The following is a 27937-nucleotide window of genomic DNA, read 5'->3' as shown; positions in this document are numbered from 1 at the left end:
TGAGTAAAAGTGAAAACAATGTAGCAATCAGAATATAGACATTAAAAACGCTATTCAACATTTTAGAAAGGAAACATGATACATATTTTATTCACACTTTACAAAAAAGCTACTACAACAGTATCAGCAATTCAGGGTTATCAAACCAGACATTGGTTTCTGTTCAAAACAAATGGGGAAAGTAGGGACAGAAAACAGCTTTTAAACAAGGACATTAATATTTCAATCTTTCTCCTCTGTAAAAATTCATAAAATGCAAACTTTAGCACAGTGGCTTCAGTATCATATTTACTTTAAAAAGGTGATCATATTTTATTTAATTGACAAATCATTGTGGGATAGACAGGGCAACTATCATAAGTGTGCATCATTACATTTCCTGTTAAAAATGTGACAGTTGCAGCAGTGTCAGTCACCATTGACATATTTCATGTTTTGGTCCCGGTGATAAAACAGATAATAGCAACATGTCTGTGTGGGCCACCTGACAGCCTGCCCTACAGATGGTACCAGAGTGGCTGAAACCATACAGGGGCTTCAGTAGAGGGGTTAAAAAGACAGGACTAAAGGAATACACTTGACCGTTAAGGGGGCAAGACATGGGGCTGGGGGGGTTATAGGGGAACATGCTTTTGTAGATTCAGATTTCAGATCTGTGGTGGAGGCCGGGGCTGGGTCAAGAGAGGCTAGGTGGCTATGGGGATAGGGAACTATAAAGGGGTTCTAGAGTACAAGGAGGGTGCAAAACATTATGGAACTGAGGGGGCTTACAAGAGGTCTTCGCTTTGCCCCAGAAAAAAAACAAGACAAATATTCCATACCTGATTACTAGATCACTCACCCAGGAGGAGAGATATACACACACACACACACACACACACACACACACACACACACACACACACACAATAACATGCTCACAGCTCATACAAAAAAGAATATCCCTAACATAAGCCAAAAGCACATAAAATCTTCACAAATGTCTCGACAGTATTTAAAAAATAAAAAGAGGTTGTTCCGGCGTTCGCCGATTGTAAATAGTGCAAGACTACAAACTGCGACGGTGAGGCACAATGTTCCGGTTGAACAACAACGGAATTATGGGATAGTGGCGGTGTGATGTGAAATCCCTCTTAGGACAAATCTGAAATGACACCCTATTTCCCCATGTAGTACACTCTTGACCAGAGCCACACAGGACTGGTCAACAGTAGTGCACTAAAGGGACTAGGGTGCTATTGGTATCCACAAAGTGTCTCAGAGTAAGGATCAGTTTTGTCTTTTAGATTATAATGAATAATATGGACAGATCCTAGATCAGCACTCCTACTCGGAGGCTTTGTGGATACGGGCCCTGGTGTTACTATGGCCTGAACTGTGAATGGAGGAATGGTAGGTTGGGTTGGTAGCAGGAAGGCTTATTAATAGAATGGGTTAGAAGCATCAGGAGGTTTAGTCAGTAGATCTATTTACAATCTGAGCAACATGCCCTCAAATCAAAACGACAGCAGGAAACCAATCAATACTGATACATCAAAACAGTTAATCTGGGGGGGGGGGGGGGGCAAACACCGAGAACAACCCCTTACGTCTTTTGTACAAGCTGGTAATTTGAATTAATCTTAACATTTCCTGGATAAAAATGTAGTCATAGTTTACAATACAATCCTGTATTTTCCTCAAATCAGATCAGTACAAAAACCGCCAGAAAACAGGTCTTTAGTGGCTCATATACAATCATGTAAAGACTGAATCTACATTTATATTCTGTACAAACACTGGTGGAAAAACCCCACTGCTGTAGAGTACGGAATTTATGGCTGGGGGAAAGTCACTACTGGCCTCAAGAGACAGTGCTACAAGATCTGTGTGTGTGACCGTGAGAGGATTGCTGGTTTAAACTCCTGTAAATCAGCTAGTGACCTCCATCTGCTTAAAAAAATAAACTAAGTGAAATGTGTTGATAATTCCCCATCCCATTGCCTTGCCCCTCAGCCAAAACCCCATTCCCTATTACGAAAGGTGGTAACTGGTCCAAACGAAGTCATGAACAAGAAAATGGATGACCGTCGCGTATGCAAACAGGAGGTAATAGAGTGCAAAAGGGGATTGCCACTAATGACATGTTATGCAACTAAAATTATTAAATTTGGTTTCAGTCCAGAGAATTCAGATGTGTTTCTAGCACTATGTCTGACCGGCAAGCCGACAAACCTGCGGTAACTAGAGCTAAGTTTGTCACACGTGGGTCCAGACAAGTGTATTTGGTGGTTGCAGTAGTCCTAAAGGATAACAATACATCTAAAAACCTCAACAGTGAGTCTTAATGCACCAGTGGGGTTAGTTTCTATTGCACCACTTGGATAGGGAGACAATGGACTGAGTTCTATTAGTCAATGCAGAGGACTGGTAGCACCAGGTGAGCACCACAGTAGTGGACCCACAGAGAGATGGGCCCTGTAGCAGAGAGGAGCGCTACTCTCTCCTATGGGATGCTCCAGATATATGGTAGATATCTAAGTACCATCACATTGAGCCCAGGGGAGCAAAAAGCAAAGGCCCACCCCGAGCCTTGGCTGGTAGGGAGAGTGAGACAGACCAGTCTAACACTGTTTTTGCTGGTTTGAGATTGGTATAGGACAGACCATCAGCTCGAATTCTGAGAAGTGGTGTCCTTTCTCTCCTTGCCTCGTGAAGGGTGTCCACAGCTCTCAAGTGACACAGGGATTTTCTTGTGCCATTGTTCAAGACTGCACAGGTCATGTCAAAGTCAACAAGAGTCTGGTATTGCTAAAAATCTATCTCAATATCTATAATGGACCAAGGGGAAATTGGATGCTACCATCCTTTATCTGTTAAGGAGTTACAAAAGCATAATGGGTAAGAATGACAGGGGAGGGGGATCTAAAACACAAGATAATATAATGGACAGACAGGATTTACTTTAGCATTATCAAAATGAAAACAACATCAAGGAAAATAAAAAATATATATCTATAATAACAGAAATCCCTGTCGGCCAGACCTCACTGTATGGCTGATTCTTTTTTAAACAGGATGGTTGCCTGTCTTGTCTTCCTCCTTCAGTTTGAAGAAGAGAGGCGATGGAGGGAGAGGCTGAAGACCAAATTACAGCGCCCCCCTCCCCCCGGTGGTGTCTCACAACTACCTGCGGCCTCCAGGCAGGTGGACGCCGTTTACTTGGTTGTTGACCTGGCCCTGGGGCAGGGTGCTGGGCAGCAGCAGCTCCAGCTGGGTGAACAGGGAGAAGTGGTCAGAGGGGATGTGGGGGTGCGGGCAGCCGCTGATATTGTTCTCATGGAGCCAGTTGGAGTCCAGGGGACCCAGGATGCCCAACACGTTGAGCTGAGGCTTGGAGTAGAAGATGTAGTCAATCACACCCTGAGGAGAGAGAAAAGAGAGGGATGAGTGAGGAGCAGCCTCTGTTAGGGAAAATGTGTGCCGGGCAATTGTCAGACCCCATTTTAGTTTAACGGACAAATGAGATTTACTGGCAAGATCTAATGGAAACCCAAATAAATCCAGTCATGTGGCTAACGATGTTTTAGGAGTGCCCAGACCACATGTAAGTGACTGCAATGAATATTGATCAACACAAGCAGGAATAATAAACAATCCAAAAGGACAAACTTGCTACTCCACGTAACAGAAAGCCAACATGTCCAACGTGATTTGTACTAGCAGTTTAGACCCGAAACAGACTCAAGTTCACCGCACACTACCTTCTCAGACTGTTGGCTAACCTTAGGCCTAACAGAAAACAAATGTCAGGAGAGTTTCTAAACCCAGAGGGCCAACAGAACAATACTTCAGGGAACGCTGGCGAAGCAGACCAGGCCAAGGTCTTGGGTTTGAGAAGTCAATAAAGGTTAAAAATTCCTTCTTAGGTTGTCAATTTGCTCGATTTCCAAAGGCACAACCTAAATTGGAGCTAATGTCTTAAATTTAACATGTTATTTCTCCAACCTTGTGAAAGTGACAAATTGACGTGCCTTTGATTTGACGGCCTGCACGTGTGCAGATCGGCTGAGATGACCATTAGACACGATGAAATGTTAATGTGCATGAGCTTAGCTAGCCAATGCCGCCATGACATTGCCTACACGTGTGATCAGGGATTTTTATTGGAGTAGCAGTTTCTACACATCTTCATAACAAAATATAATTGATGTACAGGAAAAGATAACTAAATTTAACTCTTCTTTAATGGACATTTATGTACAAACAACTCCCTGCAGGCATACAGCCATGTCTGTCAACCTCTTTGGTGCGGGCTGGTACCAGTTGATTCAACGTTGCAAGTTTGACCTCAAAACAGGCAGGTAGACTGAGTAAACTACAGAGATTATGCAATTGGAAAGACCTGCACCAACCTCCATACAATGTGATTTAAGCCATTTTATTTTAACTTATTTAAAAAAAAATAATAATTTAAATCAGGATGTATTCTGCCAGACATTGTCCAGCAATGTCGGATTTTTATGCATTTTTGGGCCAAAAGCAGGCAATTATTTTTCTGTACACAATGTCAGATTAGATGAAACCTTTACAAAGCAGGTGTATGTTGCAGTAAAGACTGACAGTGGGAGATAGGTCAATTTTAATGTCAGAAAAACGAGATTCTGACTAATCAGGACTAGATCAAACAGCAACCTGTAATATGTCAAGAGAAGGCCTCCGAGAGTGCTTCAGATGTGCTTGAGCGCCTCCCTCACCTTGAAGTCGAAGGTGTAGTTGGTGTAAGGCATCAGGCTGTCCTCGTAGGCGCTCTTCAGCTTGAAGCCGTGGGTGATCCTCGAGTTGGACGTGGAGTTTCCGTTCTTGCCGTTGCAGTTAAAGTTGGTGAGGCTGTCGAGGTAGCGCAGCTCCTTGAAGTCCTTGTGGGTGCAGTCCACTCCACCTTGACTCAGGTACTCCACCACACCTGGGGAGAGACGGTAGGGATTTACATGGGTCCTGTTCAATATGGGGGGGAACGAGCCAACTAAACATCCAATAAGACAGATGTTCATTTTCCATTGCCCTACTGAACACAAGCGAGGTGGACAAGTGTCTTTATTACTTCATTCACAGTAACCATCACCTAACAGGCAGCTAGTGTGCCCATCACTACACTGCTTGCTTGTACCTTTCGCTTCCTTTCTAACTCAGTCACTCACCAGAGTCTGGTAGAGAGTTGAGGTCAGCACAAAGCACTAGAGGGATGCTGTTGGTCTCCCCAGAGACAGAGGAGAGTTTGAGGCTGCGCGTGGCCTTGTCCACGATGTTTTTCACCTCAGACAGGAACATCATGGTCTGAACCAGCTTGACGTCAGAGTACTCCGGGTCCCAGTGCATGTGGGCATTGGCCACCAGTAGGAGCTGTTTCTCCATGCCGTGCAGAGACTTCCCCGCTGGAGAGGAGAGAGAGAAGTTTGGGGTTTACTTTAAAGGTAAAGCACAGCCAAGGAAAACTTAAGCCAGGAAAGCGCAGCAGTCACTCCCCTTTTGAAGTTCTAGGATTGAAGTAAAGGAGTTGTGGTACACACTGGGCCAGATTAAGAAAATCACAGGCCCCGGGCTTTGGCTACTTGGACAATGACAAACAGATCAATCTGGTCTTGAATTCAAACAATAGCCCAGGCCAATGAAGCGACAGTGTAAAATATTTTAGTTCATTGATTACACATACAGTGCATTTGGAAATAAGTCACAGCCCCTTGACTTTCTACCACATTGTTAAAGTTGTTTTTTAAAACCTCAATCTACACACAATATCCCATAATGACAAAGCTAAAACCTGATTAGAAACGTTTGCAAATGTATTAAAAATAAAAAGCAGAAATACCTTTAAGTATTCAGACCCTTTGCTATGATACTCAAATCAAAATTATATTTTTCACATGGGTCGAATACAGATGTAGACCTTAGAGGTCGACTGATTATGATTTTTCAACACCGATACGGATTATTGGAGGACCCAAAAAAGCGGATACCGATTAAAAAAAAAAAAATATACGATTTTTATATACAAATATTCATGACAATTACAATACATCAATAAAAATCAATTTAGTCTCAAATAAAACATGTTCAATTTGGTTTAAATAATGCAAAAACAAAGATTTGGAGAAGAAAGTAAAAGTGCAATAAGTACCATGTAAAAAAGCTAACGTTTAAGTTCCTTGCTCAGAACATGAGAACATATGAAAGCTGGTGGTTCCTTTTAACATGAGTCTTCAATATTCCCAGGTAAGAAGTTTTAGGCTGTAGTTATTATAGGACTATTTCTCTATAACATTTGTATTTCATAGACCTTTGACTATTGGACGTTCTAATAACATGAATTTCTTTTAACTAAATATGCAGGTTTAAAAAAATATATACTTCTGTGTATTGATTTTAAGAAAGGCATTGATGTTTATGGTTAGGTACATTCGTGCAATGATTGTCCTTTTTTCGCAAATGCGCTTTTGTTAAATCACCCCCCTTTTGGCGAAGTTGGCTGTTTTTGTTAGGAATAAATAGTCTTCACACAGTTTGCAACGAGCCAGGCAGCCCAAAGTGCTGCATATACCCTGACTGTTGCACAGAACGCAAGACAAGTGACAATTTCCCTAGTTAAAAGAAATTCATGTTAGCAGGCAATATTAACTAAATATGCAGGTTTAAAAATATATACTTGTGTATTGATTAAGAAAGTCGATGTTTATAGTTAGGTACACATTGGTGCAACGACAGTGCTTTTTTCGCGAATGTGTTTGTTAAATCACTCGTTGGCGAAGTAGCCTGTGATTCAATGATAAATTAACAGGCACCGCATCGATTATATGCAACACAGGACAAGCTAGATAAACTAGTAATATCAACCAGTAATATCAACCATGTGTAGTTAACTAGTGATTGTTAAGATTGATAGTTTTTTATAAGATAGGTTTAATGCTAGCTAGCACCTTACCTTGGCTCCTTGCTGCACTCGTATAACAGGTAGTCTGCCACGCAGTCTCCTCGTGGAGTGCAATGTAATCGGCCATGATCGGTCTCCAAAAATGCAGATTGTTAAGAAAACTTGAAAAATCGGCCCTAATTAAAATCGGCCATTCCGATTAATTGGTCGACCTCTAGACCTTAGTGAAATACTTACTTAAAATTAACGTTACGGGCTTGTATCATTTTACAATTTTTTACTTAATACTTTTTCTTAAGTGCATTGTTGGTTAAAGAGCAGCAGAAAAATAACTGTGGCGAGGCTATATACAGGGGGAATCGGTACAGAGTCAAAGAGCGGGGGGAACAGGTTTGTCGAGGTAATATGTACATGTAGGTGGAGTTCAAGTGACTATGCATAAATAACCAGAGAGTAGCAGCAGCGTAAATGAGGGGGTGAGGTGGGGACGACAACGCAAATAATCTGGGAAGCCATTTGATAAACTGTTCAAGTGTCCTATGGCTCTGGCGAGGAAGCTGTTAAGCCTTTTGGACCAGACCAAGCAAGCGGTACCGCTTGCCGTGCGGTAGCAGAGAGAACAGTCTGACTAGGGAAGCTGGAGGCTGACAATTCCTAAGGCCTTCCTCTGACACCGCCTGGTATAGAGGTCCTGGAAGCTTGGCCCCAGTGATGTACTGGGCCGTACGCACTACCCTCAGTAGTGCCTTGCGGTCAGAGGCCGAGCAGTTGCCATACCAGGCAGTGATGTAACCAGTCAGGATGCTCTCAATGGTGCAGCTGTAGAACCATTTGAGGATGTGAGGACCCATGCCAAATCTTTTCAGTCTCCTGAGGGGGAAATAGGTTTTGTCATGCCCACTTAAGTCTGTTTTGACCATGATAGTTCATTGGTGATGTAGACAAGGAACTTGAATCTCTCAACCTGCTCCACTACAGCCCCGTCGATGAGAATGCAGACGAGCTCTGTCCTCCTTTTCCTGTAGTGTGTAATCATCTCCTTTGTCTTGATCACGTTGAGGGAGAGGTTGTTATCCTGGCACCACACGGCCAGGTCTCTGACCTTCTCATCATTGTCAGTGATCAGGCCTACCACTTGTGTCGTCGGAAAAGTTGGTGTTGGAGTAGTGCCTGGCCATGCAGTCATGGGTGAACAGGGAGTACAGGAGGGGACTGAGCACGGACCCCTGAGAGGCCCTCGTGTTGAGGATCAGATTTTTACGAATCCAAAATGGTGTAGCAGTCAGACTTGTTTGTCTTGTCCCATGTAAATCGTCGGTCTCATCATTTTTATTCAGTATATATTTTAATCTCACTTTCCACCTACGATCTAAATATACTTTCCTGGAACCCACCCCACCCAATGAGGTACAGATCTGCTATTTTTATACGTTATAACTGGAACCTCCATCAGAAGCTAGCCAGCTAACTAGCTGTTAGCGGTCTTCACCTTCAGCTCGGTCAATACCTGCCAGTTTGCACAGCGCGATATTGGACTGCTTTTCTCCACCACATCACCGGATTCCTGCCGCAAGCTCTGGGCTATTACACCGAATAATCGCAGCGTGCTAGCTGGTTAACGCCTCTGTCCTGAGGCAAGCCTCAGTTAGCCTTGAGCTAGGCCCATCTTCCGGCTAGCCGAAGAGGTATACCCGCTAATTCGTGTGCTAGAATACCTCTTTTGCCAATTGGCCTGGACCCTTTATTGCCAACATGGAGCCCTGCCAACCCATCACGACTGGTCTGCTGACGTAATGGTCCGATGTGGTTTCAACAGGCTGTTGCGTTGTCACCGAAGACTGCTAGCCCCAGCCCGCAAGCTTTCTGAACGCCGTGGCTCCGGCTTGCCTCGCAACGTAGCGACTACCGGACTCGCCTATTGCTGCTCATTGGACCCTAGGATCACTCGGCTACACATGCCTTTCTCTAATGTCAATATGCCTTGTCTTCTGCTATTACGGTTAGTTTTATTTCACTATAGAGCCCCTAGTCCAGCTGAACATGCCTTAGATAGCTCTTTTGTCACACCCCACACATGGATAGACCTCACCTGGCTTAGCTGGTGTCTCCAGAGATGCAAGCTCTCTCATCGTCACTCAATGCCTAGGTTGACCCCCACTGTACTCACATCCTACCATACCCTTGTCTGTAGATTATGCCCTTAATATATTCTATCAGGCCCAGAAACCGGCCCCTTTTATTTTCTGTCCCCAACACACTAGACGACCAGTTCTTATAGCCTTTAGCCGTACCCTTATCCTACTTCTCTGTTGATGTAGAGGTTAACCCAGGCCCTGTAGCCCCCAGCATCACACCCATTACCCAGGCGCTCCCATTTGTTGACATCTGTAACCGTAAAAGCCTTGGTTTCAGGCATGTTAGCATCAGAAGCCTCCTCCCTAAATGTATTTTATTCACTGCTGTAGCACACTCCGCTAACCCTGATGGCCTAGCCGTGTCTGACTCCTGGCTTAGGAAGGCCACCAAAAATTCTGAAACTTCCATCCCCAACAACATTTTCTGTCAAGATAAAACTGCCAAAGGGGACAGAGTTGCTATCTACTGCAGAGATAGCCTGCAGAGTTCTGTCATACTATCCAGGTCTGTGCGCAAACAGTTTGAGCTTCTACTTTTAAAAATCCACCTTTCCAGAAATAAGTCTCCCTGTTGCCACTTGTTAGGCCCCCCTCAGCCCCCAGCTGTGCCCTGGACAACTTATGTGAGTTGATTGCCCTCATCGATCTTCAGAGTCAGTACTGTTAGGTGACCTAAACTGGGATATGCTTAACTTGTTATGGATAGGGGGCAGTATTTTCACGGCCGGATAAAAAAACAAACCCGATTTAATCTGATTATTACTCCTGCCCAGAAACTAGAATATGCATATAATTATTAGCTTTGGATAGAAAACACTCTAAAGTTTCTAAAACTGTTTGAATGGTGTCTGTGAGTATAACAGAACTCATTTGGCAGGCAAAACCCTGAGACATTTTCTGACAGGAAGTGGATACCTGATGTGTTGTATTACCTTTAAACCTATGCCATTGAAAAACACAGGGGCTGAGGAATATTTTGGCACTTCCTATTGCTTCCACTAGATGTCACCAGCCTTTACAAAGTGTTTTGAGTCTTCTGGAGGGAGATCTGACCGAACAAGAGCCATGGAACGATGATGGCCCATTAGACACCTGGCGCGCGAGTTCATGTTGGGTACCCTCGTTCCAATACGTTATAAAAGAGAATGCATTCGTCCACCTTGAATATTATTCATGTTCTGGTTAAAAAAGGCCCTAATGATTTATGCTATACAACGTTTGACATGTTTGAACGAACGTAAATATATTTTTCCCCTCGTTCATGACGAGAAGTCCGGCTGGTTTAGATCATGTGCTAACAAGACGGAGATTTTTGGACATAAATGATGAGCTTTTTTGAACAAAACTACATTCGTTATGGACCTGTGATACCTGGAAGTGACATCTGATGAAGAGAATCAAAGGTAATGGATTATTTACATAGTATTTTCGATTTTAGATCTCCCCAACATGACGTCTAGTCTGTATCGCAACGCGTATTTTTCTGGGCGCAGTGCTCAGATTATTGCAAAGTGTGATTTCCCAGTAAGGTTATTTTTAAATCTGGCAAGTTGATTGCGTTCAAGAGATGTAAATATATCATTCTTTAAATGACAATATAATATTTTACCAATGTTTTCTAATTTTAATTATTTAATTTGTGACGCTGACTTGACTGCCGGTTATTGGAGGGAAACGATTTCCTCAACATCAATGCCATAGTAAAACGCTGTTTTTGGATATAAATATGAACTTGATAGAACTAAAAATGCATGCATTGTCTAACATAATGTCCTAGGAGTGTCATCTGATGGAGATTGTCAAAGGTTAGTGCATCATTTTAGCTGGTTTTATGGTTTTGGTGACCCTGTCTTTGAATTGACAAAACATTACACACAACTCTTGTAAATGTACTGTCCTAACATACTCTAAATTTATGCTTTCGCCGTAAAACCTTTTTGAAATCGTAAAACGTGGTTAGATTAAGGAGATGTTTATCTTTCAAAGGGTGTAAAATAGTTGTATGTTTGAAAAATTTGAATTTTGACATTTATTTGGATTCAAATTTGCCGCTCTTGAAATGCACCTGCTGTTGATGGAGTGCACCACGGGTGGGACGCTTGCGTCCCACCTAGCCCATAGAGGTTAACACCCCGGCCATCCTACAATCTAAACTAGATGCTCTCAATCTCACAAATTATCAAGGAACCTACCAGGTACAACCTGAAATACATACTGACAAACTTGCCCTCTAAATATACCTCCGCTGTCTTCAACCAGGATCTCAGCGATCACTGCCTCATCGCCTGCGTCGGTAAGGGGCCCGCGGTCAAACGACCACCCCTCATCACTGTCAAACGCTCCCTAAAACACTTCAGCGAGCAGGCCATTCTAATTGACCTGGCCTGGGTATCCTGGAAGGATATTGACCTCATTCCGTCAGTAGAGGATGCCTGGTTGTTCTTTAAAAGTGCTTTCCTCACCATCTTAAATAAGCATGCCCCCATTAAAAAAAATATATGTAGAACTAAGAAAAGATATAGCCCTTGGTTCACTCCAGGTTTGACTGCCCTTGACCAGCACAACATCCTGTGGCGTATTGCATTAGCATCGAATAGCCCTCGCGATATGCAACTTTTCAGGGAAGTCAAAAACCAATATACACAGTCGGGAAAGCTAAGGCTAGCATTTTCAAAAAAAGAAATTAGCATCCTGTAGCACTAATTCCAAAAAGTTTTGGGACACCATAAAGTCCATGGAGAATAAGAGCACCTCCTCCCAGCTGCCCACTGCACTGAGGCTAGGAAATACTGACACCACCGATAAATCTACAATAATCGAGAATTTCAAAAAGCATTTTTCTACAGCTGGCCATGCTTTCCACCTGGCTACCCCGGCCAACAGCTCTGCACCCCCCGCAGTACCTTGCCCAAGCCCCCCCGCTTCTCCTTCATCCAAACCCCGGATCCCGACAAATTGCTGCAACCCCTATTACAAGCCTGTTGGACCTCTCGTATCATCTGAGATCCCCAAAGATTGGGAAAGCTGCCGCAGTCATCCCCCTCTTCAAAGGGGGAGACACTAGACCCAAACTGTTACAGACCTATATCCATCCTGCCATGCCTTTCTAAAATCTCCTGGACAGTCTGTGGTGCAACGTGGCGTTGGTGGATGGAGCGAGACATGATGTCCCAGATGTGCTCAATTGGATTCAGGTCTGGGGAACGGGCGGGCCAGTCCATAGCATCAATGCCTTCCTCTTGCAGGAACTGCTGAGACACTCCAGCCACATGAGGTCTTGCATTAGGAGGAACCCAGGGCCAACCGCACCAGCATATGGTCTCACAAGGGGTCTGAGGATCTTATCTCGGTACCTAATGGCAGTCAGGCTACCTCTGGCGAGCACATGGAGGGCTGTGCGGCCCCCCCCAAAGAAATGCCACCCCACACCATGACTGACCCACCGCCAAACCGGTCATGCTGGAGGATGTTGCAGGCAGCAGAACGTTCTCCACGGCGTCTCCAGACTCTGTCACGTGCTCAGTGTGAACCTGCTTTCATCTGTGAAGAGCACAGGGCGCCAGTGGCGAATCTGCCAATCTTGGTGTTCTCTGGCAAATGCCAAATGTCCTGCACGGTGTTGGGCTGTAAGCACAACCCCCACCTGTGGACGTCAGGCCCTCATACCACCCTCATGGAGTCTGTTTCTGACCTTTTAAGCAGACACATGCACATTTGTGGCCTGCTGGAGGTCATTTTGCAGGGCTCTGGCAGTGCTCCTCCTGCTCCTCCTTGCACAAAGGCGGAGGTAGCGGTCCTGCTGCTGGGTTGTTGCCCTCCTACGGCCTCCTCCACGTCTTCTGATGTACTGGCCTGTCTCCTGGTAGGGCCTCCATGCTCTGGACACTACGCTGACAGACACAGCAAACCTTCTTGCCACAGCTCGCATTGATGTGCCATCCTGGATGACCTGCACTACTACCTGATCCACTTGTGTGGGTTGTAGACTCCGTCTCATGCTACCACTAGAGTGAAAGCACCGCCAGCATTCAAAAGTGACCAAAACATCAGCCAGGAAGCATAGGAACTGAGAAGTGGTCTGTGGTCCCCACCTGCAGAACCACTCCTTTATTGGGGGTGTCTTGCTAATTGCCTATAATTTCCACCTGTTGTCTATTCCATTTGCACACAGCATGCGAAATTTATTGTCAATCAGTGTTGCTTCCTAAGTGGACAGTTTGATTTCACAGAAGTGTGATTGACTTGGAGTTACATTGTGTTGTTTAAGTGTTCCCTTTATTTTTTTGAGCAGTGTATATCAATGATGTCGCTCATGCTGCTGGTGATTCTCTGATGCACCTCTACGCAGACGACACCATTCTGTATACATATGGCCCTTCTTTGGACACTGTGCTAACAAACCTCCAAACGAGCTTCAAGGCTTTACAACGCTCCTTCCATGGCCTCCAACTGCTCTTAAAATGCTAGTAAAACATTATGCATGCTCCTCAACCGATTGCTGCCTGCACCTGCATCACTACTCTGGACGGTTCTGACTTAAATATTTGTAGTTATCCACATATTTTAGGTGTCTGGTTAGACTGTAAACTCTCCTTCCAGACTCACTTTAAGCATCTCCATTCCAAAATCCAATCTAGAATCAGCTTCCAATTTCACAACAAAGCCTCCTTCACTCATGCTGCCAAACATACCTTCGTAAAATTGACCATCCTACCGATCCTCGACGTTGTCATTTACAAAATAGCCTCCAACACTGTACTCAGCAAACTGAATGTAGTTTATCACAGTGCCATCCGTTTTGTCACCGAAGCCCCATATACTACCCACCACTGTGACCTGTATGCTCTCATTGGCTGGTCCTCACTACATATTCGTCGCCAAACCCACTGGCTCCAGCAAAGACTGGCTCCAGGTCAAGTCTTTGCTAGGTAAAGCCACGCCTTCTCAGCTCACTGGTCACCATAGCAACACCCACCAGTAGCACGCGCTCCAGCAGGTATATTTCACTGGTCATCCCAAAGCCAACACTTACTTTGGCCGCCTTTCCTTCCAGTTCTCTGCTGCCAATGACGAACAAATTGCAAAAATCTGAAGCTGGAGTCTTATATCTCCCTCACAAACTAAGCATTAGTTGTCAGAGCAGCTTACCGATCACTGAACCTGTACACAGCACACCCAACTCTCATCCCCATATTGTTATTCATGTTCTCACCACCATCACTCCAGTGTTAATTCTAAATTGTAATTATTTCACCACTATGGCCTATTTATTGCCTTACCTCCCTAACCTTACTACATTTGCACACACTGTAAATAGATTTGCCTATTGTGTTTGACTGTACGCTTGTTTATCCCATGTGTAACTTGTTTTTGTTGCACTGCTTTGCTTCGTCTTGGCCAGGTCACAGTTGTAAATGAGAACTTGTTCTCAACTGGCTTACCTGGTTAAATAAAGGTGAAGAAAAGTGTTACCTACCCTTACTTCCTGCCCGTCAGGAAGTCCAGGATCCAGTTGGAGGGAGGCGTTTCGTCCCAGGGTCATTAGCTTAGTGATGCGCTTTGAGGGCAGTATAGTGTTGAACACTGAGCTGTAGTCAATGAACGTCATTCTGATGTAGGTGTTCCCTTTGTCCACGTGGAAAAGGACAGTGTTGAGCGCAATAGAGCTTGCATCATCTGTGGATCTGTTGGGGGCGGTATACAAATTGGAGTGGGTCTACGGTTTCTGGGATATGGTGATGTGAGCCATGACCAGCTGTTCAAAGCATTTCAAAGCATTTCATGGCTACAGACGTGAGTGCTACGGGTCAGTAGTCATTTAGGCAGGGACAGGGATTATGGTGGTCTGCATGAAACATGTTGGTATTACAGACTCAGTGAGGGACCAACTTGGCAGTTGGTCAGCGCATCTTTTTAAAGGCCAGCTACGAAAAACGCGATCAAAGTCATCCGGGACAGCTGATGCTCTCATGCATGCTTCAGTGTTCCTTGCCTTGAAGCGAGCACAAGGAATTTAGCTCGTCTGGTAGGCTCGCTGCTGGGTTGCTCTTGGTAGTCTAATAGTTTGAATCGTACTACACCGGCTTGCAATCTTAATCTTGTATTGACGCTTGGCCTGTTTGATGGTATGTCAGAGGGCTTGGCGGGATTTCTTATAAGCGGCTGGGTTAGAGTCACGCTCCTTGAAAACGGTAGCTCTACCCTTTAGCTTAGTGCGGATGTTGCGTGTAATCCATGGCTTCTGGATGGGGTATGTAAATACGGTCACTTTGGGCCGATGTCGTCGATGCACTTATTGATGTGGCGTACTCAATACCGTCGGAAGAATCCCAGAACATATTCCTGTCTGTGCTAGCAAAAAGTTGTGTAGCTTAGCATCTGTGTCATCTGACCACCTCTTTATTGACCGAGTCACTGCCAATTCGTGCTTTAGTTTTTGCTTGTAACAGGAGGATAGAATTGCCAAATGGAGGGTGAGGGAGAGCTTTTGTACTAGAGGTCGACCGATTAATTAGGGACGATTTCAAGTTTTCATAATCGGAAATCGGTATTTTTGGACACCGATTTGGCCGTTTTTTTGTTACCTTTATTTAACTAGGCAAGTCAGTTAAGAACATTCTTATTTTCAATGGCGGCCTAGGAACGGTGGGTTAACTGCCTTGTTCAGGGGCAGAACGACAGATTTTTACCTTGTCAGTTCGGGGATTTGTTTTTTGCAACCTTCCGGTTACTAGTCCAACGCTCTAACTACCTGCCTTACTTTGCAATCCACGAGGAGCCTGCAGGGCAGGCTGACTACCTGTTACGCGAGGGCAGCAAGAAGCCAAGGTAAGTTCCTAGCTAGCATTAAACTTATAAAAATCAATCTTCACATAATTATTAGTTAACTACACATGGTTGATGATATTACTAGTTTATCTAGCGTGTCCTGCGTTGCATATCTGTGGGACACGCTAGCCTTCCCTGTGGCTCAGTTGGTAGAACATGGCGTTTGCAACGCCAGGGTTGTGGGTTCGATTCCCACGGGGGGCCAGTACGAAAAACAAACAAAAAAAAAAATGTATGAAATGAAATGTATGTATTCACTACTGTAAGTCGCTCTGGATAAGAGCATCTGCTCATCGAATCACAGCTGACTTTGCCAAACGGGTGATGATTTAGCACTGTCGTTGCACCAAACCTAACCATAAACATCAATTCCTTTCTTTAAAATCAATACACAAGTATATATTTTTAAACCTGCATATTTAGTTAATATTGCCTGCTAACATGAATTTCTTATAATTAGGGAAATTGTGTCACTTCTCTTGCGTTAAGTGCAGCAGTTTGGGCCACCTGGCTCGTTGCGAACTTAGTGAAGTCCATTTATTCCTAACAAAGACCGTCATTAATTTGCCAGAATGGTACATAATTATGACATAACATTGAAGGTTGTACAATGTAACAGCAATATTTAGACTTAGGGATGCCACCCGTTAGATAAAATACGGAACGGTTCCGTATTTCACTGAAAGAATAAACGTTCTGTTTTCTAATATATAGTTTCCGGATTTGACCATATTAATGACCAAAGGCTCGTATTTGTGTGTTAATATGTTATAATTAAGTCTATGATTTGATAGAGCAGTCTGAGCGACGGTAGGCAGCAGCAGACTCGTAAGCATTCATTCAAAGAGCACTTTCATGCGTTTGCCAGCAGCTCTTCGCAATGCTTCAGGCATTGCGCTGTTTATGACTTTAAGCCTATCAACTCCCGAGATTAGGCTTGTGTAACCGATGTGAAATGGCTAGCTAGTTAGCGGGGTGCGCGCTAATAGCGTTTCAAACGTCACTTGCTCTGAGACTTGGAGTAGTTGTTCCCCTTGCTCTGCAAGGGCCGTGGCTTTTGTGGAGCGATGGGTAATGACGCTTCGAGGGTGGCTGTTGTCGATGTGTTCCTGGTTCGAGCCCAGGTAGGGGCGAGGAGAGGGACGGAAGCTATACTGTTACACTGGCAATACTAAAATGCCTATAAGAACATCCAATAGTCAAAGGTATATGAAATACAAATGGTATAGAGAGAAATAGTCCTATAATAACCTCAACCTAAAACTTCTTACCTGGGAATATTGAAGACCATGTTAAAAGGAACCACCAGCTTTCATATGTTCTGAGCAAGGAACTTAAACGTTAGCTTTTTTACATAGTACATATTGCACTTTTACTTTCTTCTCCAAATCTTAGTTTTTGCATTATTTAAACCAAATTGAACATGTTTCATTATTTATTTGAGGTTAAATGGATTTGATTGATGTATTATATTAAGTTAAAATAAGTGTACATTCAGTATTGCAATTGTCATTAGTACAACAAAAAAAAAAAATTAAAAAAATTAAACATTCATTATTTATTTATTTTAAAAAGCCGATTAATCGGTATCAGCTTTTTTGTCTTTACAATAAAATCGGTATCGGCGTTGAAAAATCATAATCGGTCGACCTCTATTTTGTACACATCTGTGTGTGGAGATGTGTTGCACATTAAACATGCTGGTAGTAATTAGGTAAAACTGATTTAAGTTTCTCGGCATTAAAGTCCCAGGGCACTAGGAACGCCACCTCTGGATGAGCGTTTTCCTGTTTGCTTATGGCCTTACACAGCGCGAGTGCGGACTTAGTGCCAGCATCGGTTTGTGGTGGTAAATAGACAGCTATGAAAATAATTTGATAAACTCTTTGTAAATAGTGTGGTCTACAGCTTATGAGATACACTACCTCAAGCAAGCAAAACCTTGAGAGTTCCTTAATATTAGATTTCGTGCACCAGCTGTTCACAAATATACACAGACCGCCACCCCTTGTCTTACCAGAGGCAGCTGTTCTATATATTGCCGATGCAGTGTAAAGCCCGCCAGCTGTATTTTATCCATGTCGTCGTTCAGCCATGACTCGGTGAAACATAAGATACAGTTAATGTCCCGTTGGTAGGATATTCGTGATTGTAGCGCGTCTATTTTGTTATCCAATGAATGTACGTTGGCTAATAGGACTGATGGTAGAGGCAGATTACCCGCTCTACGTCTCCTCCTGCCAAAGACGGAGATGAGGGCCTTGTCGGGTGTCTGAAGTAAATCCTTTGCATTCGACACGTTAGAAACATTTGTCCAGTAAGTACTCGCTGTCCTGATATCCAGAAGCTCTTTTCGGTCATAAGAGATGGTGGCAGAAACATGTACAAAATGTTACAAATAACACGAAAACACTAAACTGGTTAAGAGACCGTAAAAACGGCAGCCATCTCCTCCAGCGCCACATGATTTGGAAAGGTACACCTGTCTATGTAAGGTCCCATAGTTGACAGTGCATGTCAGAGCAAAACTCAAGCCATGAGGTCAAAGTAATTGAACGTAGACCACCGAGAAGGGTACCAAAAAAATGTCTGCAGCATTTAAGGTCCCCAAGAACACAGTGGCCTCCATTCTTAAAATGGTAGAAGTTTGGAACGACAAAGACTCTTCCTAGAGCTGGCCGCCTAGCCAAACTGAGCAGTTGGGGGACAAGGGCTCAGTGAAAGGCACGACAGCCTGCTTGGAGTTTGCCAAAAGGCACCCAAAGGACCTGCATACAGTGAGGGAAAAAAGTATTTGATCCCCTGCTGATTTTGTACGTTTGCCCACTGACAAAGAAATTATCAATCTATTATTATAATGGTAGGTTTATTTGAACAGTGAGAGAAAGAATAACAACAAAAACATGTCAAAAATGTTATAAATTGATTTGCATTTTCATGAGGGAAATAAGTATTTGACCCCCTCTCAATCAGAAAGACTTCTGGCTCCCAGGTGTCTATTATACAGGTAACATTTACATTACATTTTAGTCATTTAGCAGACGCTCTTATCCAGAGCGACTTACAGTAGTGAATGCATACATTTCATTAAAAAAAATTTTTTTTCCTGTGCTGGCCCCCCGTGGGAATCGAACCCACAACCCTGGTGTTGCAAACACCATGCTCTACCAACTGAGCTACAGGGAAGGCAAACGAGCTGAGATTAGGAGCACACTCTTAAAGAGAGTGGTTCTAATATCAGCTTGTTACCTGTATAAAAAAGACACCTGTCCACAGAAGCAATCAATCAGATTCCAAACTCTCCATGGCCAAGACCAAAGAGCTCTCCAAGGATGTCAGGGACAAGATTGTAGACCTACACAAGGCTGGAATGGGCTACAAGACCATCGCCAAGCAGCTTGGTGAGAAGGTGACAACAGTTGGTGCGATTATTCGCAAATGGAAGAAACACAAAAGAACTGTCAATCTCCCTCGACCTGGGGCTCCATGCAAGATCTCACCTCGTGGAGTTGCAATGATCATGAGAAAGGTGAGGAATCTGCCCAGAAATACACGGGAGGAAATTGCCAATGATTTCAAGGCAGCTGGGACCATAGTCACCAAGAAAACAATTGGTAACACACTACGCCGTGAAGGACTGAAATCCTGCAGCGCCTGCAAGGTCCCCATGCTCAAGAAAGCACATATACATGCCCGTCTGAAGTTTGCCAATGAACATCTGAATGATTCAGAGGACAACTGGGTGAAAGTGTTGTGGTCAGATGAAACCAAAATGGAGCTCTTTGGCATCAACTCAACTCGCCGTGTTTGGAGGAGGAGGAATGATGCCTATGACCCCAAGAACACCATCCCCACCGTCAAACATGGAGGTGGAAACATTATGCTTTGGGGGTGTTTTTCTGCTAAGGGGACAGGACAACTTCACCGCATCAAAGGGACGATGGATGGGGCCATGTACCGTCAAATCTTGGGTGAGAACCTCCTTCCCTCAGCCAGGGCATTGAAAATGGGTTGTGGAAGGGTTATCCCTCCTGAGATGTTGGCCACCAGGTTTGCACACTACAAGAAACGTCTGACCTCTGATTGCCAACAAGGTTTTTGCCACCAAGTACTAAGTCATGTTTGCAGAGGGGTCAAATACTTATTTCCCTGAGGAAAGTCATATTGCATGTTCAAGAATGTGCTGGTTCTCATACCGCGGCTGCCATTTCAATGGCATTTGAGAAAATGTTTGAAACTTGGAAAATCCCACAAAAAGTACACTGTGAATCGTGATAATGCACGTAACATGACAAAGGCTTTGGAAGAATGCGTAGTCGCCAGTTTGCCATGCATGGCACACATGCTGCAACTAGCTGTGAACGAAGGTGTTTTGGTGCCCAATGCAGCATATCTGACAGTGGCAACAGGTAGGAAGATAGTGGGTCATTTTAAAACACTCACCGCTAGCATACAGCCACCTGCAAGCAATACAGGAGCAGCTTGGAGTGAAAATTAAAAGGCTTAATAAAGATGTTTCCACCAGATGGAACAGTCCTATTTACATGGAGAGCCTGCTGGAACAAAAATGGGTGCACGCTGCCGACTAGGAGTTACCTGCAACAATCAGTACAAACCAGTGGACTCTGAAAACATGAACACACTCCTAGCTCCATTCGAACAACTGACCCGAGAAATAAGTTCTTCAACTGCGTCTGCAGCAGACGCAATACCCTCTCATGGCATTGAAACGCCTGCGCAACAAAATTGCAGACAGAGACCTTGGGGTTAAAACTTTCAAACGTACTCTACTAGACGCTGTGAACAAGTGATTCAGTGGCATTCTGAGCCTCTTTACTGTGTCGCCACCATGCTCGATGCTAGGTACAAGGACCGCTACTTCGACGCAGACAAGAAACAGGGTTACTGTGAAATGTTAGACAAGATGGAAACGGACACAGTAACAGCACACACCCAAGAAGAGGACCCACGATTGAAGAGGCCATGGACAGACAGGGCTGAAACTTCACTGTTTGACATATATGACGAAATCCTGGTTGTCAGTGAAAGAAATAAGTTTTGTTTATGTTTTACTGGTAATGGGGACATACGTAAACGGCAACAAAATAACTTTTTGGTCAGTGTCAGACGTATTTTCATTTTCTGTTACTACATCGGCCAACATTTGCCAAAGTTGACCTACGCCTAATGATCCTTTGGAATGCAAGAATAAAGCAATATGTTGTATTAAATGTACTACTGTTATACACCCCCCCCCCCCCATTATTTGCAGATACTAGGATACCTGAGAACCTACTATTCCCAGGAAAGATGCACTTGGATACTGGAGAAGTAAGAAGCACCGTTTCTCCCATCCTAGCTAAAGCTGCACGCATCTTGGTTCTCCCTGTACTAGTGTGGCCAGTGAGCACCTTTTCAGTGCTGCGTCACACATTGTAGACGAAAAAGAGATTCTCGTGACAAAGCCGAGCAGGTCCTCTTTGTGAAGGAAAATATCCCCCAAATGTTAAAATTGTAAATGAGTGGTCATATTGTAACCCAGGCATCTAGAGTCACTGGAAAAATGTTTACTAAGCCCAATGGATTTTCTGTTCATGCAGGCATAGGTCAAGATTTCCATTTAATTTAAAACAAAGCAAGTATTTAAAAAAAAAAAAAATACTAATATTTCCTAAATGAAAGACCAGATGTGATGTAAATTTGCTTTCATTTTTCTAATCAAGTCAGTTGAGTACATTTGAAAAGCTTAAGTGGAGCCATTTATAGCAGTTTATGACAGGCGAGTCATTTTGCCAAGGATTTAAAGCTAAAATGATTAACTGCATTTTAGTTTAAACCAATATTTATTTCAAAGCATTTAAGTTTCTCCATACGGTCAGGACGGGATAGTAGGGAGAGCCACCAACAACAACCATCTTTGTAACGCAGGGCAGCTAAAATATTTGTCTGTTGTGCGATAAAATACATTCATGGATGTGTAATTTTCTAATTTAAGTTAAACAACTTGTTCCTAACTGAACAAATTAACATATGACACCGTTTCAACTGTACGAGAACGCTTAAAAGGCTGCTAAAATGTAAAATATCTTTTTTGGAGGGGGGGGGATTGGAATCGGCCTAAAATGTCATATCGGTGCATCCCTATTTATACTTGTTCAGTCTTATGAACTCCAAAGGAGTAAGAACCAGATGAAGACGCAGGTGCTAGGTGTGGGGTCTAGGGTGAGATAAAGGACAGGGCCACGGGCAGGGTCTAGGGTGAGAAATAGGACAGGGCCACGGCTAGGTGTGGGGTCTTGGGTGAGAAATAGGACAGGGCCATAAGTACTCACAGGATTCCTCCATCATCTCCTTGCGGACCTCCAGCAGTACGGCCACTCCGATGTTGTCCTTGGTCATGACCCTGTTGAGCATGGCCTCAGAACCCTCCGAGTTAGCCATGGCTAGCTGGTTAAACTCCACCGTGTGTTTCTGCACCACGCTGAACCTGAGAGAGGGAGGACAGAGCAAGAAATAGAGAGAAGCAAGGGTGGACAGGGAGAGAAGCAGGGAGAGGTGTTATAAAAGTCTGTCACTAACCAGGTTTCCATCCAACCTTTATGCAAGTAAACTAAGTCAGATAGAAAGTCATGAAATGCCTGACGGAAACAGCACATTTGTCAGATAAACTTTCCAAATGAAGACAAGGAAGGATCTTTGTGTTTAAAATGAATTAAATATTGATAACCATCACATTGAAGTAAACTTGGGAGTCAGGCGATGATGTTTTGTCCTCCCACTACAACTTGGAAAAGCATGCAGGTTATTAGGCTACAGATTAAACTAACTTCAGGGTGGTGAATGTGCACGGTGATGAGCTTGATGTTCCTCTCCAATAAATATCAAAGGTGTTATTCTGGTGACATGATCGATGCTTGGCTGCTGTTTGACAAATAAATTGCTCTTATCCATAATATTCTCATGTAGGTAGCCAACCCATCCCATCTGAAAAACTGTTGGCTACAGGGCATGTGTCAAGACCAGAGAGGGCACATTCACTATATAACAACCATAAGCGGAGATGAAAATACAATGGAAACCCATGTAACTAGTAATTTTTTATATTCAAATGAAAATCTGTTGCCAGTTGTATGGCTACATAGCTATTGAGCATTGTGGTCAGGGGGAAAAAAGATGCATTGCCAGAACTTCAGTTGCACTCACTTTTCTGTCCTGTAGAATACTGCGCACCCGTCCACATGTTTGCGGTCTGACTCATGCATGGTTCTGGCTCGAGACTTGGGGCTGAAGAAGCCCTCATAGCCCTGCTCCTTCAGCTCTGGCAGGAAGTACTGGTAGTACTGCTCCGTCTCTACTTCCTGTTGAAAACAAAGCAATAACATGAGTGGACAGATATGACTGAATGCACCCATAACATGTACCAGGGAAATCCAGTGTGTGCACTCCGGGCAATCAGTTACATGAATTGATCAGAAAGAAACCAAAAGGACAGAAGACGTTTAGCCCTGGTTGAGGTAAACATGTACCTGTAGGCTGATGATGTCAGCGCTGCAGTTCATGATCTCCTGCATGATGGACTTCTTCCTGTACTCCCAGTTGAGGGCCCAGGAGGGGCAGTAGCCGTAGAGCTGGCGTGTGGCATACTTATCACACAGCACGTTGTAGCACATAACAGAAAACAATGCTGAGGGGGAGGAACAGGGAGAGAAATAGGATATAGCATCTTATTCACCTTAATGCTTTTTTTCTCCTCATTTATACTTATATTGAACTCTGTTTTTTTGTGATAGGCTGTGTGCTGGGGTACTGTGTGTACAGGGACTGTCTGCTGGCTTCTCACCAGAAGGCCTTGTCTGGTCAGGCTCCTGGAGTGCGATCCACGACCGGGACGGGGGCTGCTCTGTGGGGGCTGGGGAAACGGTTGTCCACCTTAGCCATTGGTACTTTATTTTTTATAATATTAAAAACGGTGTTTGAGAGGCAGACTTACTGCATTTTATTGAACCTGCCAGATTGTCCAGCAGGTAGTTGAGCAGTTTCCTGGTGCCATCATGCTCCTGGTACAAGCTCATGATTTCTTGTGCAAGTGGGTTTCCTGTTAGGAGTGAAGAACACAATGTTGAATGACATCATAAATGCCACGGGATCAACAATGGGGTCTCTAGGACAGAATTGTTACCAAGACAATAAGCCACACTCACCTTTCAACCCCAGTGTTTGTAACTGAAACAGTTTCCCCAATTCAAATGGCAGAACCCGCAACTGGTTGTTATTTAAAAGCAGTTCCCTGTTGAGGGCGGACACATGGAAACGCAAGTGTCAGAGACTAGCCCCCCTGACAATACAGCCCCTTCCTCAACCTTCCCATAAACAATAAACACATTGACCAGTCATCAATACAGGCAAAAGCAAATCTTCTGTGAACCAAACAGGCTTTTTAAAATGGGAAAATGGTTACTTTCAGCACCAACCAGTTACAAGCCCAGTTTAGAACAAAGTGAATCGTGGGAATCATGGTTCCCAGCGAATCACCTGAGAGACACCATGTTGCCGAGCTCTGCTGGCAGGCTCCTGATCTTATTGGACGATAGATCCAGGTACAACAGGTTGTGTAGTTTGGCAATGTCGGGTGGGATACGTGACAGACAGTTGTCAGCGATGTGTAGGGCAGTGAGGTGGGTCAGAGTCCACAGAGACGGGCTCAGGCTCCTGACATTACCTGGAGACAGAAATGTGGAGGGGGAAACCGGTAGATAAAATACACTGGTGAGTCAGGTCTCTGTGTGATGGCTTTCTATGCAAAGCAGATACAGGTTGACTTCTACCCAATTTGAATGGACATACAGTGCCTTGCGAAAGTATTCGGCCCCCTTGAACTTTGACCTTTTGCCACATTTCAGGCTTCAAACATAAAGATATAAAACTGTATTTTTTTGTGAAGAATCAACAACAAGTGGGACACAATTATGAAGTGGAATGAAATTTATTGGATATTTCAAACTTTTTTTAACAAATAAACTGAAAAATTGGCCGTGCAAAATGATTCAGCCCCTTTACTTTCAGTGCAGCAAACTCTCCAGAAGTTCAGTGAGAATCACTGAATGATCCAATGTTGACCTAAATGACTAATTATGATAAATAGAATCCACCTGTGTGTAATCAAGTCTCCGTATAAATGCACCTGCTCTGTGATAGTCTCAGAGGTCCGTTTACAGCGCAGAGAGCATCATGAAGAACAAGGAACACACCAGGCAGGTCCGAGATACTGTTGTGGAGAAGTTAAAAGCCTGATTTGGATACAAAAAGATTTCCCAAGCTTTAAACATCCCAAGGAGCACTGTGCAAGCGATAATATTGAAATGGAAGGAGTATCAGACCACTGCAAATTTACGAAGACCCGGCCGTCCCTCTAAACTTTCAGCTCATAGAAGGAGAAGACTGATCAGAGATGCAGCCAAGAGGCCCGTGATCACTCTGGATGAACTGCAGAGATCTACAGCTGAGGTGGGAGACTCTGTCCATAGGACAACAATCAGTCGTATACTGCACAAATCTGGCCTTTATGGAAGAGTGGCAAGAAGAAAGCCATTTCTTAAAGATATCCATAAAAAGTGTCATTTAAAGTTTGCTACTAGCCACCTGGGAGACACACCAAACATGTGGAAGAAGGTGCTCTGGTCAGATGAAACCAAAATCGAACTTTTTGGCAACAATGCAAAACGTTATGTTTGGCGTAAAAGCAACACAGCTCATCACCCTGAACACACCATCCCCACTGTCAAACATGGTGGTGGCAGCATCATGGTTTGGGCCTGCTTTTCTTCAGCAGGGGCAGCGAAGATGGTTACAATTGATGGGAAGATGGAGCCAAATACAGGACCATTCTGGAAGAAAACCTGATGGAGTCTGCAAAAGACCTGAGACTGGGACGGAGATTTGTCTTCCAACAAGACAATGATCCAAAACATAAAGCAAAATCTACAATGGAATGGTTCACAAATAAACATATCCAGGTGTTAGAATGGCCAAGTCAAAGTCCAGACCTGAATCCAATCGAGAATCTGTGGAAAGAACTGAAAACTGCTGTTCAAACGCTCTCCATCCAACCTCACTGAGCTCGAGCTGTTTTGCAAGGAGGAATGGGCAAAAATGTCAGTCTCTCGATGTGCAAAACTGATAGACATACCCCAAGCGACTTACAGCTGTAATCGCAGCAAAAGGTGGCGCTACAAAGTATTAACTTAAGGGGGCTGAATAATTTTGCACGCCCAATTTCAGTTTTTTATTTGTTAAAAAAGTTTGAAATATCCAATAAATTTCGTTCCACTTCATGATTGTGTCCCACTTGTTGTTGATTCTTCACAAAAAATTACAGTTTTATATCTTTATGTTTGAAGCCTGAAATGTGGCAAAAGGTCAAAGTTCAAGGGGGCCGAATACTTTAGCAAGGCACTGTAAGTAAACACTCATGCTGGACTTCCTGGTCGAGACAAAATACAGGGCTATAATAGAGGCCCTTATCCTCTAACGATGACTAGAATGCTGGTCACTTTACAAAAAAGGTTGAGAGAAAGTGGCCTAGACTATCCCCAGGTGAGTCCTAATACGAGAGCAGCACCCCTTCACAGCCTCCGGGCCGTGCTCACCAGTGATTTCCAGCTCAGGCCAGTAAGACTTCTTTCCATTGGCTGCCTCCTCAGTTGACATGATGGTGTACATCCGCCTGGGGTCTGGCGGGTCATATTTTTCTTTGGGCATTCCTGCTGTAACACTGTGTAGAAAAAGTTTAGTTACTATGAACATTATCTACTGATAAAATACATGTCAAACACTTTGAGGTACGCATTGGCCAAAGCTGCCATTTTTTATGAATGACTTCACTAGTGCTACTTTACAAACATGCACAGGCCGGCCATTCAGGACATCCTTGTAACTTTTCAAGAGGATGTCACTTGAGTTTGACAACTTCTGGAAATGAGGCTCAAGAACGATGTCGCTATTATTGGCTGGCAGATAATTATTTCTGAAATTAGTAACTCAGTTACAATGTCATGAGAATGTATTGCATTACAGATTACCACCCAGTGATTTCAGTGAAGTTGTATTTATGTAATACTCATGGCATGACATAACAGTTAAGTTAACTAGCTACACACCAGGCCGCACAAAGCAATAACCACAATCACCAGCTAATTATAACAAATTGGCTGTCTAGCTAGCTAATTGAGCGGCACGTTGAAGGCATAAAGTCAGGAAAACAATAGCTAACTGGCCTAACATGTTAGCTAGGGGCTAGCTAGCAAGTTAGCCAACGGTCATTAATACCGAATAACTTCGCGAGAATGATAGTTAGTTAACCAATGAATTAAGATAACGTTCGCGTAATTATTTTATAACTGACCATAACACATTAGCAAGGCTGAATGAGCAAAAGCAAACGTTAACTAGCTAACTCACTTGTTATGGCTAACTAGCAAACCCCCGCTGAAAGCTAGATAAACACATTTTCCTAACCTGTCCGACTTCATATAGCTAGGTACGGTAATTTCCACGCAGTAGTAATTTGAAACATGAGTTGTAGATCTGTCTCATCCAAATAAACTCGTCGCCTGTGTTGATAATCTTTACCTGCAAACGCATACCAACTCGCGAGGACGTGTGCGTGCTCTTTTGTTTCTACTTGCTTCACTCGTTTCCGCTGCTGTATCACAGGGAGAAAACAAGCATCATGGCGACTGTCAGGATTTTTTTTTCCTTCTCTACGGTGACAACGCTTGATGCTATTGGCTGGCTTTTGGACGGACCGCACCATCTGTGGTTGAACATTTATGGACCAAACGCAACTTCTGGGGTGTGTTCAAGAATCAACAGCTGTTAATCAAACTGCAATGATATCACATGGCTCTGAACTTATGAGGTGAAACATTCATTGGTCGTTATAATGAGCAAATCATGGCCACTGTAATCCAACACCTAATGAAGGGGTGGGCTGAGCTATACACTAAACTATGCTCTTCATACACTTGTTTCTTCCCTTGACTGGAGACCATGCAAACTATCAGCATAT

The 27937-nt window shown here is 43.8% G+C and overlaps 1 protein-coding gene across 3 annotated transcripts; it reads right to left on the bottom strand.

Moving 5' to 3' along the window:
• Positions 1–60: 60 nt before the first annotated feature.
• LOC106611868 (CCR4-NOT transcription complex subunit 6) lies at positions 61–27769 on the bottom strand. Of its 3 annotated transcripts, none has more exons than XM_014212484.2 (12): positions 27385–27769; positions 26517–26641; positions 24403–24589; positions 24072–24157; positions 23861–23965; positions 23711–23779; positions 23397–23554; positions 23074–23228; positions 22203–22357; positions 5181–5414; positions 4737–4945; positions 61–3402 (listed from the first exon to the last, which is right to left on the bottom strand). In XM_014212484.2, exons 1-12 carry the CDS (start codon positions 27396–27398, stop codon positions 3166–3168), a joined length of 1734 nt encoding a protein of 577 aa, XP_014067959.1. In that variant the 5' UTR covers positions 27399–27769; the 3' UTR covers positions 61–3165. The 3 variants fall into 3 exon arrangements, with proteins under 3 accessions (XP_014067959.1, XP_014067960.1, XP_045579985.1); XM_014212485.2 differs by having other exon boundaries at positions 27499–27769; XM_045724029.1 differs by lacking the exon at positions 27385–27769 and adding an exon at positions 27328–27346.
• Positions 27770–27937: the final 168 nt, after the last annotated feature.

The sequence above is a fragment of the Salmo salar genome, chromosome ssa09 (genome assembly GCF_905237065.1).
Source record: "Salmo salar chromosome ssa09, Ssal_v3.1, whole genome shotgun sequence".
NCBI classification, from domain to species: domain Eukaryota; kingdom Metazoa; phylum Chordata; class Actinopteri; order Salmoniformes; family Salmonidae; genus Salmo; species Salmo salar.
This window is presented reverse-complemented; position numbering and strand designations above follow the sequence as displayed.

What these genes read in the sequence shown, in the direction of transcription:
- LOC106611868 (XM_014212484.2), bottom strand. An exon ending in GGCAACATGGTGTCTCTCAG is followed by an intron (nt 24,158 to 24,402) that starts GTGATTCGCTGG and finishes CGCCCTCAACAG; the next exon opens with GGAACTGCTTTTAAATAACA. An exon ending in GGCAGGTTCAATAAAATGCA is followed by an intron (nt 23,780 to 23,860) that starts GTAAGTCTGCCT and finishes CCGTTTCCCCAG; the next exon opens with CCCCCACAGAGCAGCCCCCG.